Raw genomic sequence first — 13,542 nt, forward strand, 5'->3', positions numbered from 1 at the left:
ACACACACCGACCACACTGCACTGCAGGACAGATCACCACAGACACACACTGCCCACACTGCATTGCAGGACAGATCACCACAGACACACACCGACCACACTGCACTGCACGACAGATCACCACAGACACACACCGACCACACTGCACTGCAGGACAGATCACCACAGACACACACTGCCCACACGGCACTGCAGGACAGATCACCACAGACACACACCGACCACACTGCACTGCAGGACAGATCACCACAGACACACACCGACCACACTGCACTGCAGGACAGATCACCACAGACACACACTGCCCACACGGCACAGCAGGACAGATCACCACAGACACACACCGCCCACACTGCACTGCAGGACAGATCACCACAGACACACACTGCCCACACTGCACTGCAGGACAGATCACCACAGACACACACCGCCCACACTGCACTGCAGGACAGATCACCACAGACACACACTGACACACTGCACTGCAGGACAGATCACCACAGACACACACTGACACACTGCACTGCAGGACAGATCACCACAGACACACACCGACCACACTGCACTGCAGGACAGATCACCACAGACACACACTGCCCACACTGCACTGCAGGACAGATCACCACAGACACACACCGACCACACTGCACTGCAGGACAGATCACCACAGACACACACCGACCACACTGCACTGCAGGACAGATCACCACAGACACACACTGCCCACACTGCACTGCAGGACAGATCACCACAGACACACACTGCCCACACTGCACTGCAGGACAGATCACCACAGACACACACCGCCCACACTGCACTGCAGGACAGATCACCACAGACACACACCACCCACACTGCACTGCAGGACAGATCACCACAGACACACACTGACACACTGCACTGCAGGACAGATCACCACAGACACACACTGCCCACACTGCACTGCAGGACAGATCACCACAGACACACACCGCCCACACTGCACTGCAGGACAGATCACCACAGACACACACTGCCCACACTGCACTGCAGGACAGATCACCACAGACACACACTGACACACTGCACTGCAGGACAGATCACCACAGACACACACTGCCCACACTGCACTGCAGGACAGATCACCACAGACACACACCGCCCACACTGCACTGCAGGACAGATCACCAGAGACACACACTGACACACTGCACTGCAGGACAGATCACCACAGACACACACCGACCACACTGCACTGCAGGACAGATCACCACAGACACACACTGCCCACACTGCACTGCAGGACAGATCACCACAGACACACACCGACCACACTGCACTGCAGGACAGATCACCACAGACACACACCGACCACACTGCACTGCAGGACAGATCACCACAGACACACACTGCCCACACTGCACTGCAGGACAGATCACCACAGACACACACTGACACACTGCACTGCAGGACAGATCACCACAGACACACACTGCCCACACTGCACTGCAGGACAGATCACCACAGACACACACCGACCACACTGCACTGCAGGACAGATCACCACAGACACACACCGACCACACGGCACTGCAGGACAGATCACCACAGACACACACTGACACACTGCACTGCAGGACAGATCACCACAGACACACACCGACCACACTGCACTGCAGGAGAGATCACCACAGACACACACTGCCCACACTGCATTGCAGGACAGATCACCACAGATACACACCGACCACACTGCACTGCAGGAGAGATCACCACAGACACACACCGACCACACTGCACTGCAGGACAGATCACCACAGACACACACTGCCCACACGGCACTGCAGGACAGATCACCACAGACACACACCGACCACACTGCACTGCACGACAGATCACCACAGACACACACCGACCACACTGCACTGCAGGACAGATCACCACAGACACACACCGACCACACTGCACTGCTGAACTGTAGGCTGTGTGTGGAAAGTGCGAGAGGACTGAGGTGCCCTGTGCCCAGTGGGCAGCTTGGGCTGGAGATGGTCGCTCCATCACCCTGGGCACAGACATGTTCCCTGCATCCTGGCTCTTTCAACCGTTCATTTCCTAGAGGGGTGGAAATTCCTATAGAAGAAACGCACCGTCTAACATTCTCTGATGTTCTAGTTCGCCTTTTCAGAGTGGCCTGGGTGCAGAAAGCTGACAGGTTTTAATGAGTTAATCTTCTTTTAATGAGGAATTTGTGTGTCTTCTGTCTTCAGTGGTGGGAGGCCTCTGTCTGTCACTGCTGGGCCTCACTCTGCGTGGCCAATCAGTCCCTCTGACCCTGTGTTGCCTGCACCCCTATCCACACATATTTGATCTTCACCCACCCGATGTTAGTTAACGGGCTTCAAGGAAAAGATCCAGAGGAACACTTGAAATGAAAAGACTGGTGGTTTCCAGCTGTTATCTGTGGAAGCAAACCATGAACTCCGAGAAGGTTCAGCCCTGCTCACGTGTGCGTGTTTTTTTCTCTACAAAGAGTTTCTGAGACTTACTGTAAGAGGCGATGTTGAAACACCTGGTGAGCCGCTTTCTCCTTCTGAAATCTACCTGACTGCAAGCTGCTTGCTATCTGCAGCTCGTACTCACAGTGGAATTAGTCACACGTGATCCTCTTTCTGAGTGCGGCCTCTTGGCTGACCCCCTGGCTGTCTTCAGGAAGATCTGGCCCCCAGTGACCCCACACGATTCAGATGCTGGGATTAACGTTTCCTCACTAATCACGCCAGGGGGTCTGGCGAATCCACCTCCAAATGAACAGCGAAACTTGAATGAGAAACTGTGGGGAAGAGCATTTAGTTAGCTGAGAACAGGAGGCGCAGCTTAACGCAAAGAGTTGAGGGAGATTGACGCAACCTGCCCAGCCACGTTGTTGACGCCAAAGCCTGACCAGTTCAAGAAACAGAGAGGCCCCTGGGATTAATTAACTACTTTACGGGCAAATAGGCCGTGTCTCTCAGACTCCGGGGCCGCAGGGGCTGCCGGCCTGTTGGCGTTCACCCTCACTCCATGCCTCGCCCCACTCCGCGGGCCGGAAGCAGGGCAGGAGTCAAAGACCCCCCTCCACATGCTGATCTCACACGGGGGCGCTATGAGGCCGTGGGGCCCTTCACTGTTATCCTGGCCTGGCGAAGCTGCCTGTGGGCAGCCGGAGCTCAGTGCCCGTCGCCGGGGCATGCACTGTGATGTCACCACACAGCCGCCCAATCAGATGGCTACTTCTGGATGCTTAGATACGGTGGCTTTAGAGGCCCAAATCCTGATCAGTAATGGATGACTTTTCAAAGAGGGATGAGCGCATATTTCCACATTGTATTGCTTTTCTTAAGCTTGACAGATTCGTGGAGCAGCACAAGAAAAACGTCTCATTTGCCCCCGTCCTTTCTTAAAATGCAGGGAAAACAGCAACGCGACACACACCGGGTGGCTAAGCAGGCTTTCTGATGCCTGCTGGTGATGTGGTGTTTGTGCCTGCTCAGTTTTGTGCTAGATGTTGTCCCCCCATGCTTGTTCCCCCCGTGTCTTCCCAGAACAAGGCAGTCTAGGGCCGGCTCAGTGGTCACTCTGTTTAATTCACCTGCCGGCTAGCCCAGTTCCTGGTGATTTAGCACACAGTGTTTGAGCGAGAGAGCGAGGCGGCTTCTTCTGCATTGACATTTTCAGCTCCTTCCTCCTGTACCATCTCAGCTAATTTTAGCAAACAGGTCTGACACCCACATCTGGTTTCCTACCTCAGGAACCTTTTGGATTGAAGACGTCCCCACACCCCACTGCTTCCCTGCTCTCACTTTTAATTTACAGGCGGCGTGGAGCACAAGGCAGGCTGGTTAATGAAAAAACCCAGACAAAAACTTCAGGAAAAGAAACAGCAGGTCCCCGAGGCTCAGAGGCAGTGAAGTCCGGAGAGCAGGCTGTGGTTTATAATGCTCACATGCTCTTTCGGGAGATTACCGAGCGATCATAAAAAAGAAATCAGAATGGAGAAATAGAATGGTGCACACAGGCGGCCTTAAATTACGGGCCCGTTTATTTGCTTGTTCAGCGCTTTTCTGGGAATGCAGCAATCAATAGAAAAAATAGGCAATAACCATCAAAACAAACACTGGGAGACATCTCACAGCCAAGTTCCGCAGCTCAGCAGCTCAATCCGCTCGGCTCCCCAGAGACTCGGCACCGCTGTTCTTCCGGAGCTCTCTCTCCGCCAGGCAGCTCTCCGGCGGCAGGCGGGGACAGGTGTCAGGGACATGGGCTGTGTCTGGGTATTTCACCAGCCACTGACAGCCCCGGTCTCCCTGCGGAGCGGAGCGGGCTTTTACTCCCGACGTGAGCTGTGCGGACTCGGCGACTGCAAATGCCGGGCATTGAAATTCTCTATCCGAGAGCAGCTCGGAGTAGGATACCTCCTCCTGCCCTTATCGCACAAGGAGAAAGAGACTCGGAGAGGTGTCTAATGCCTTCATCGCTGAAGGCAGAGTTCTACTATCTACAAGACTGGAGCAGAAGAGTGGTGTCACACTAACAGTGCAGACTGGAGCTGAAGAGTGGTTTCACACTAACAGTGCAGACTGGAGCAGAAGAGTGGTTTTACACTAGCGATGCAGACTGGAGCTGAAGAGTGGTTTCACATTAACAGTGCAGGCTGGAGAAGAAGAGTGGTGTCACACTAACAGTGCAGGCTGGAGCAGAAGAGTGGTGTCACACTAACAGTGCAGACTGGAGCAGAAGAGTGGTTTTACACTAACAGTGCAGACTGGAGCTGAAGAGTGGTGTCACACTAACAGTGCAGACTGGAGCAGAAGAGTGGTTTTACACTAACAGTGCAGACTGGAGCTGAAGAGTGGTTTCACACTAACAGTGCAGACTGGGGCAGAAGAGTGGTGTCACACTAACAGTGCAGACTGGGGCAGAAGAGTGGTTTTACACTAACAGTGCAGACTGGAGCAGAAGAGTGGTTTCACACTAACAGTGCAGACTGGGGCAGAAGAGTGGTTTCACACTAACAGTGCAGACTGGAGCAGAAGAGTGGTTTCACACTAACAGTGCAGACTGGAGCAGAAGAGTGGTTTTACACTAAGTGCAGACTGGAGCAGAAGAGTGGTTTTACACTAAGTGCAGACTGGAGCAGAAGAGTGGTTTCACACTAACAGTGCAGACTGGAGCAGAAGAGTGGTTTTACACTAAGTGCAGACTGGAGCAGAAGAGTGGTTTTACACTAGTGATGCAGACTGGAGCTGAAGAGTGGTTTCACATTAACAGTGCAGACTGGAGCAGAAGAGTGGTTTTACACTAGCGATGCAGACTGGGGCAGAAGAGTGGTTTTACACTAAGTGCAGACTGGAGCAGAAGAGTGGTTTCACACTAACAGTGCAGGCTGGAGCAGAAGAGTGGTGTCACACTAACAGTGCAGACTGGAGCAGAAGAGTGGTTTTACACTAACAGTGCAGACTGGAGCAGAAGAGTGGTTTCACACTAACAGTGCAGGCTGGAGCAGAAGAGTGGTTTTACACTAACAGTGCAGACTGGAGCAGAAGAGTGGTTTCACACTAACAGTGCAGACTGGGGCAGAAGAGTGGTGTCACACTAACAGTGCAGACTGGAGCTGAAGAGTGGTTTTACACTAACAGTGCAGACTGGAGCAGAAGAGTGGTTTCACATTAACAGTGCAGGCTGGAGAAGAAGAGTGGTGTCACACTAACAGTGCAGGCTGGAGCAGAAGAGTGGTTTCACACTAACAGTGCAGGCTGGAGCAGAAGAGTGGTTTCACACTAACAGTGCAGGCTGGAGCAGAAGAGTGGTTTTACACTAACAGTGCAGACTGGAGCAGAAGAGTGGTTTCACACTAACAGTGCAGACTGGGGCAGAAGAGTGGTGTCACACTAACAGTGCAGACTGGAGCTGAAGAGTGGTTTTACACTAACAGTGCAGACTGGAGCAGAAGAGTGGTTTCACACTAACAGTGCAGGCTGGAGCAGAAGAGTGGTTTTACACTAACAGTGCAGACTGGAGCAGAAGAGTGGTTTTACACTAGCGGTGCAGACTGGAGCAGAACAGTGGTTTCACCCTAATGCACAGAAGTGCTGGATCCTGTCATTGGCGACAATCATTTTTTGTTCTCTGTGTGATCTCTTTTACTATATTCCATCTTCATTGCAGTAGTAACTCACCTCCTTAGATCTAGAACATTCTGGAAAGTGGAAACAAGGGGGAAAGCTAACCCTTATGTCAGTTCGGGTCTGGCATGTGTTTACGGCGAGCAGAGCTGGAGGAAGGCTCAGAAGACCCAGGTCTCTCTCACACCCAGCGCCGGCCTGGGGTCTGCTGCGCAGGTGGCTGTGACCCCTTTCCTAGAAGGCTCCCCGATTTGTGCTGTGATGAGCAGGGGGGTCGCGGTGCAGGCCAGGACCACAGAGGGGAGAGGCGTTTCCACGGAGACCTCAGTGGGAGTGGATGGGGAGACTGAGCTGCAGCGCCTGAACAGGCTCCATTATCGAGCGTTTAAAGACTCGGCAGCCCTCGGACGTCAATAGACCCCTCTTGTAACAGATTACCCGGGTTCCCAAATCTCCTCGCTGAGCGGGAGCCCTTAACTGCGGCCATTACTCAGCAGCCCAATTAAACAGGATGGGCTCCCACCTGCCCGCCAGCCAGCTACGCGCTTGCTTGGTCTTGATTGATTGGTTGGCTGATTGCAGCCAGGTAGTACCGAAGGCATTAACCCGTGGCTCTCCAGCACAGTGGATGACACACACTGAGCACGGCAGGGCTCTCCCGGCGTTGGGGATCCTAACAGCCTTCCCCAGAACGAAGCTCCTGAATAATCTCTCTGGGCTGTTTGAGGCGCTGGCTGAACAGGTGAGCGCACAGCAGGTCGGCACACAGGGCACTGTGAAGGAAGCCTGGGGGCAGCAGAGTGTGTGGAGCAGGGCTGTGAAACACACTGGAGAGAGCGGCCCACCCCCTCCTGCACTCTCTGTGCCCTCTCTTTCCACAGGGGGGCGCCACTGTCTGTGCCTTCTCTCTCCACATGGGGGGGGACACTCTCTGTCCCCTCTCTCTCTACATGGGGGGGACACTGTCTGTGCCCTCTCTCTCCACATGGGGCACCACTGTCTGTCCCCTCTCTCTCCACATTGGAGCGCCACTGTCTGTCCCCTCTCTCTCCACATGGGGGGGACACTGTCTGTCCCCTCTCTCTCCACATGGGGGGGGACACTGTCTGTGCCTTCTCTCTCCACATGGGGGCGCCACTGTCTGTGCCCTCTCTCTCCACACAAGTGCCACTCTCTGTGCCCTCTCTCTCCACATGGGGGTGCCACTCTCTGTGCCCTCTCTCTCCACATGGGGGTGCCACTCTCTGTGCCCTCTCTTTCCACATGGGGTGACACCCCTCTCTGTCCCCACTCTCTCCACATGGGGGTGCCACTCTGTGCCCTCTCTCTCCACGTGGGGGCGCCACTGTCTGTGTCCTCTCTCCACATGGGGGGACACCCCTCTCTGTGCCCTCTCTCTCCACATGGGGGCACCACTGTCTGTCCCCTCTCTCTCCACACGGGGGGACACCCCTCTCTGTCCCCTCTCCACATGGGGGCGCCACTGTCTGTCCCTACTCTCTCCACATGGGGGGACACCCCTCTCTGTGCCCTCTCTCTCCACACGAGTGCCACTGTCTGTACCCTCTCTCCACATGGGGGCGCCACTCTCTGTGCCCTCTCTCTCCACATGGGGGCGCCACTCTCTGTGCCCTCTCTCCAGCTGGGAGGGGTCTCCTCTGCCTCCTCTTTCTACTCAGGGGTGACACTCACTCCATTCAAGCTTTCCTCACAGAAACATGCAGGCTCTTGTCGGCTGAGGTAAATGGCCTCTCTGTCCTGTGAGCTTTCCTCTGTCACTGGTAATGGGAGACCAATATGAGCCTGATTGAGTTTTAATTGCAATCGGCTTCAGGATGATACAGATCCACCTGTAGGTCAGTGGTTTTGAGTAAATACCTCATTAAGGAGCTGTGAATCACAGCATGTGCTTAATTAGCAGAAAAGAGGAAAGCAGGGAGTATCTTCATTTGTCTGGTACGTCCGGCTGCAGTGTCTGTGTCTGGGGCGGAGAGCTCAGAGCCCAGGTTGTGTGTGCAGCAGCTCTGTGCCATAGCCTAAAGCACCCTCATACGGACCAGGCCTGTCTCCCGGCTTTGCTGTGCTCTGACACTGAGATTCCCTGGAACAGATTCGCTTCACTACACACAAACAGTGTTTAAATAACAGGTGTAGAGACACAGATGGTTGTGTTCATGGTGATCTGTACAGAGAGTTGGTTTTGCTGACAGTGATCTGTCAGAGAGACTATTGTGTTGACGGTGATCTGTATAGATAGACTTTTGTGTTGACAGTGATCTGTGCAGACTGGCTGTTGTGTTGATAGTGTAACAGACAAATAAGTTCTGAATCCTGAGATGAAGTTTAAACAACTGAGTTTATTGCATGCAAGGAACAATAAGACCAAAGTATTGTTCGAAATAAAGATACAAAACTTCCAGTTTATATAGGAAATTTCAGCCGTTTCTGATGCAATTGGTTACCATGGTAATGGGGGGAGGTCAAGGTGTTCGGATATTTCCCAGACTTTGACCACTTTTAATGGTCGGTTTTAGGTTTCCTTAGTTGGAGGGTCTCTAGCTTGCATCTGGAATTCTTATCAATTGATCCCCCATCCCTGCCTTTGTGTAGAAAGGAATCAGTTAAACCCTTCTTCACATCTTATATCTTTCTTCAATAGTGATCTGTGCAGAATGCAGTGTTGACAGTGATCTGTGCAGACTGTTGTGTTGACGGCGATCTTTACAGGGAGACTGTTGTGTTGATAGTGATCTGTATAGAGAGGCTAGACAGTGATCTGTGCAGAATGTTGTGTTGACAGTCACCTGTCCAGAGAGACTGTTGTGTTGACAGTGAGTGATCACAGTGTGGTGTTGAGCGATGTTCAATTCCTATCTACTGTGCCTGAGTGGAAGACTCTATGAGTCTTCTGAGTCAGTAACAGTTCTGAGTTCCAGTCCTGGAGACACAGCTCCTTAAACAGGGACACACGAGTAACAAGTGTCCCTTAACTTGGCCCTACAAGTTAAAAAAAAACAGAGCATACAACGGCTTACATGTTCCAATATATAGTAACATTTTATTAAAATTTTAGGTACATGGTGTATGAAAGAATTGATTTTGAAGGTGTTTGTCCTTGCAGAGTGTTCAGGACCCGCCCCCCTGCCTCACCTACAGTGCTCCTCTCCAGTGGGAATGTGGGGTGCCAGTGCGCCCCAGTGCTGTAGGAGCTCAGAGCGCTGAGACACCATGTACCCCGATGTGGCACAGCTGCCAGGAGTGTGTGGCCTCTCGCAGCCTGGTGATGGAGATCTGGTTTCCTTGTTTACAGCAGGGGCAGCAAAGGGAGGGAGCTGGGAGTTGAAAGCTGCCTGCAGTCTGCTTAGCAGGGAGGGCAGGGAAGGTTTACAGGGAAGATGGCAGGATATTGGGACTGAGGTGTATTTAGATGTGCAGTGACCTGGGTCTGACCTCCTGGATTTCTGTTCCAGTCACACTTTGAATTGTTGTGACCAGCGCTTGCAGCAGTAGGTTTTTGATTTGCTACTAATGTGTGCCCTTTTTTAAAACTAGGAATCAGTAGTCATCTGTACATCATACACACTCTGAGGATGCTGTCCCAGGCTCTGCCACTCCCTGCTCCTCACTCCTCCTCAGCACACTGAACATCAGTGTTGATGGGCGCAGTCCTCACTCCTCCTCAGCACACTGAACGTCAGCTGTGATGGGCGCTGTCCTCACTCCTTGCTCCTCACTCCTCCTCAGCACACTGTACATCAGCTGTGATGGGCGCTGTCCTCACTTCCTGCTCCTTACTCCTCCTCAGCACACTGAAAGTCAGCTGTGATGGGCGCTGTCCTCCCTCCCTGCTCCTCACTCCTCCTCAGCACACTGAACATCAGCTGTGATGGGCGCTGTCCTCACTCCCTGCTCCTTACTCCTCCTCAGCACACTGAAAGTCAGCTGTGATGGGCGCTGTCCTCGCTCCCTGCTCCTCACTCCTCCTCAGCACACTGAACATCAGCTGTGATGGACGCTATCCTCACTCCCTGCTCCTTACTCCTCCTCAGCACACTGAACGTCAGCTGTGATGGGCGCAGTCCTCCCTCCCTGCCCCTCACTCCACCTCAGCACACTGAAAGTCAGCTGTGATGGGCGCAGTCCTCCCTCCCTGCTCCCTGCTGACTCTTTAAACATTGAATGGAATACATTTACACACACTGCACACCTGACTGCAGACACTGGTCCTGAATGCACCAGCACACACACACTGCACACCTGAGTGTGTTTACAAAGTTGGGCTGCTGTTTCTCAGTGCTGTGCAGTGCTGTGTGCAGTATTTCTGTCTTCTCAGCGATTAAGAGGCACGGATGTTTATCGGAAATCAAAGAGGATTTGAAAAACAAGCTCCTCATCCAGAGATTACTAAGACCAAGGGTCATGATGTTGTAAAATCAAATGGATTTCTTTTACATTTCCCTGAAGAGCTTCTCCCGTTGTTTAAACAAGCTCTTGTCTGCGTTAGCTGTGGCAAACTATTCAGTTGTCATGCCTGTGCCGGCTCTGTCTTCCTTTGAGCAAGAGACATCATCAGATAAGCAAGAGGGTGATGCTGTGGAATAGTGGGTAGGACTTCCAGTACTGATTTCACGTTTGTGGGCTCAAATCCCTCACAGATTTCTCCATTTATTCTAATCCCCAATCTCTAAATAGGTCATTGAAACTTCTGCAAGCAGCAGAGAAAAGAATGACAAAGGACGAGAGATTGAGGAGCTGTATTGTGTAGACTTGATCACCTCTTTCCCCCAGCCCCCACGACTGCAGTAGTAGCACACTTCCGTCCAGGACTGGGAACGATCGATGTAGCTTTGGAATTATGGTCATGTCTCCAGTTGGGTTGGGCTGAAACCCAAAACATCCCGAATCTGAACACAGGCACTCCAGCTCAGCTCCCAGAGGACCACTGGTCCCCTGGGCTTCTGCCGATCAAGACCGAAACCGGAGCACTCCTGGTTTCAGACATTCTTGGGTTTCAATAGGGGGTGTCTCTCTGTGCCCCCTGGGGTCATAGGGTCAGATATGCAAACACAGAACACTTACTGTAGGTGCTTCCTTCAAAACTTTAGTGAGAGCTTCATCCTCTGCCGTCATTTAAAAACAGAAGACAGGTCACAAATAAGAGGAACCATTTGGTATTTCACATTTAATTGTTCTCAGAATCTCATCTAACTGTTTTTTGGAAAGAAATCAGGATATCCGGTTTCAACAACATGACTAGGTCTCCTCACAGTCTTCTCTGTTCATGACTAAAGAGACTCAGTCCCTTCAGCCAGTCAATGTAGGACAGTCCCTTAATACTTGCATCAGTCTCCTCACAGTCTTCTCTGTTCAAAACTAAAGAGATTTAGTCCCTTCAGCCAGTCAATGTAGGACAGTCCCTTAGGTTCCAGAAAGTATCTGGTTTCTCTTTGCTGGACTGATTCTAAAGCATCTTTTATGTAATGTGGCAACCAAAAGTGCATACAGTATTCTAAATGAGGCCTTCATTCTGCATTATACAATTTTAACACAATATCCGCTGATTTAAATAATATGTTGAGATGCTGTTCTAGACCAGACATTACATTGCTTTATATGTGTCTTTGGCCAGCTATTGAGATGCTGGTCTGTAGCTGAGAGCTCACTCCACTGAGAGATCAGCTCATAGAAGCCTCTTACTACTGTCTCCTTAGTAAGCCACTACTCTCTCTGGATCTCAAAGGATCTCAGGGGAGTCAGACAAGCAATATCAAGGGTGTCCTGTGCAGCAATTCTCAGACCTCCTGGAGTCCAGTCTGACCTGTTCTTTTCCAGCACCTCTTCTCCCTGCCTGCTGGGCACAGACTGATTTTGCCCTTCACTCAAACCTGCCAAACTGCTGGTCTCTAAGACTAGAGACTCCTTCCTAATCTGACTGCATCACCATGCCAGGAGGAGAGTGATTGGTAAGGTGTCTCATCACGAGTGTATTCTTTCAAACCCGGATGTGAGACAGAGACCTGTCGGTTCAGAAGGAGCGTCCAGAGACTGTGGAAGTGCTGAGTCGTGGGAAGAGAGCCCCAGCCTGACCAGGTGTGTGCAATGCTGTTGCAGACCTGGACAAGCCCATCCTCACTGTCCACCAGACCATCAGCGACGTCCGCGGGAGCTACTACCAGGAGAAGACTGTGTTCCTGCGCTGCACCGTGAACTCCAACCCCCCGGCACGCTTCATCTGGAGACGCAACTATGTCTCCATCGAGCAGAGCAAGGACAACGGAGTGGACATCTACGAGCCTCTCTACACTCAGGTACAGCCTCTCTACACTCAGGTACAGCCTCTCTACACTCAGGTACAGCCTCTCTACACTCAGGTACAGACTCTACACTCAGGTACAGACTCTCTACACTCAGGTACAGCCTCTCTACACTCAGGTACAGACTCTACACTCAGGTACAGACTCTCTACACTCAGGTACAGACTCTCTACACTCAGGTACAGACTCTACACTCAGGTACAGACTCTCTACACTCAGGTACAGCCTCTCTACACTCAGGTACAGACGCTCTACACTCAGGTACAGACTCTCTACACTCAGGTACAGCCTCTCTACACTCAGGTACAGCCTCTCTACACTCAGGTACAGACTCTACACTCAGGTACAGACTCTCTACACTCAGGTACAGCCTCTCTACACTCAGGTACAGACGCTCTACACTCAGGTACAGCCTCTCTACACTCAGGTACAGACTCTACACTCAGGTACAGACTCTCTACACTCAGGTACAGACTCTCTACACTCAGGTACAGACTCTCTACACTCAGGTACAGCCTCTCTACACTCAGGTACAGCCTCTACACTCAGGTACAGACTCTCTACACTCAGGTACAGCCTCTCTACACTCAGGTACAGACGCTCTACACTCAGGTACAGACTCTACACTCAGGTACAGACTCTCTACACTCAGGTACAGACTCTCTACACTCAGGTACAGACGCTCTACACTCAGGTACAGACTCTCTACACTCAGGTACAGACTCTCTACACTCAGGTACAGACGCTCTACACTCAGGTACAGACTCTCTACACTGAGGTACAGACTCTCTACACTGAGGTACAGACTCTCTACACTGAGGTACAGACTCTCTACACTCAGGTACAGACTCTCTACACTCAGGTACAGACGCTCTACACTCAGGTACAGACTCTCTACACTCAGGTACAGACTCTCTACACTGAGGTACAGACGCTCTACACTCAGGTACAGCCTCTCTACACTCAGGTACAGACGCTCTACACTGAGGTACAGACGCTCTACACTCAGGTACAGACTCTCTACACTGAGGTACAGACACTCTACACTCAGGTACAGACTCTCTACACTGAGGTACAGACTCTCTACA

General features: G+C 51.9%; 1 protein-coding gene across 2 annotated transcripts in view; it reads left to right on the plus strand.

Annotated features, from left to right (window-relative positions):
• The window catches only part of LOC107078410 (MAM domain-containing glycosylphosphatidylinositol anchor protein 1), a 177,332-nt gene that overhangs the window by 76,789 nt on the left and 87,001 nt on the right, over window positions 1-13,542 (plus strand). For both annotated transcript variants that reach the window (XM_069178576.1, XM_069178577.1), the window contains exon 5: window positions 12,252-12,448. In XM_069178576.1, the coding sequence (XP_069034677.1) occupies window positions 12,252-12,448 (197 nt within the window). The remainder of the gene's footprint in view (window positions 1-12,251; window positions 12,449-13,542) is intronic.

Source organism: Lepisosteus oculatus, chromosome 2 (assembly GCF_040954835.1).
Source record: "Lepisosteus oculatus isolate fLepOcu1 chromosome 2, fLepOcu1.hap2, whole genome shotgun sequence".
Taxonomy (NCBI): domain Eukaryota; kingdom Metazoa; phylum Chordata; class Actinopteri; order Semionotiformes; family Lepisosteidae; genus Lepisosteus; species Lepisosteus oculatus.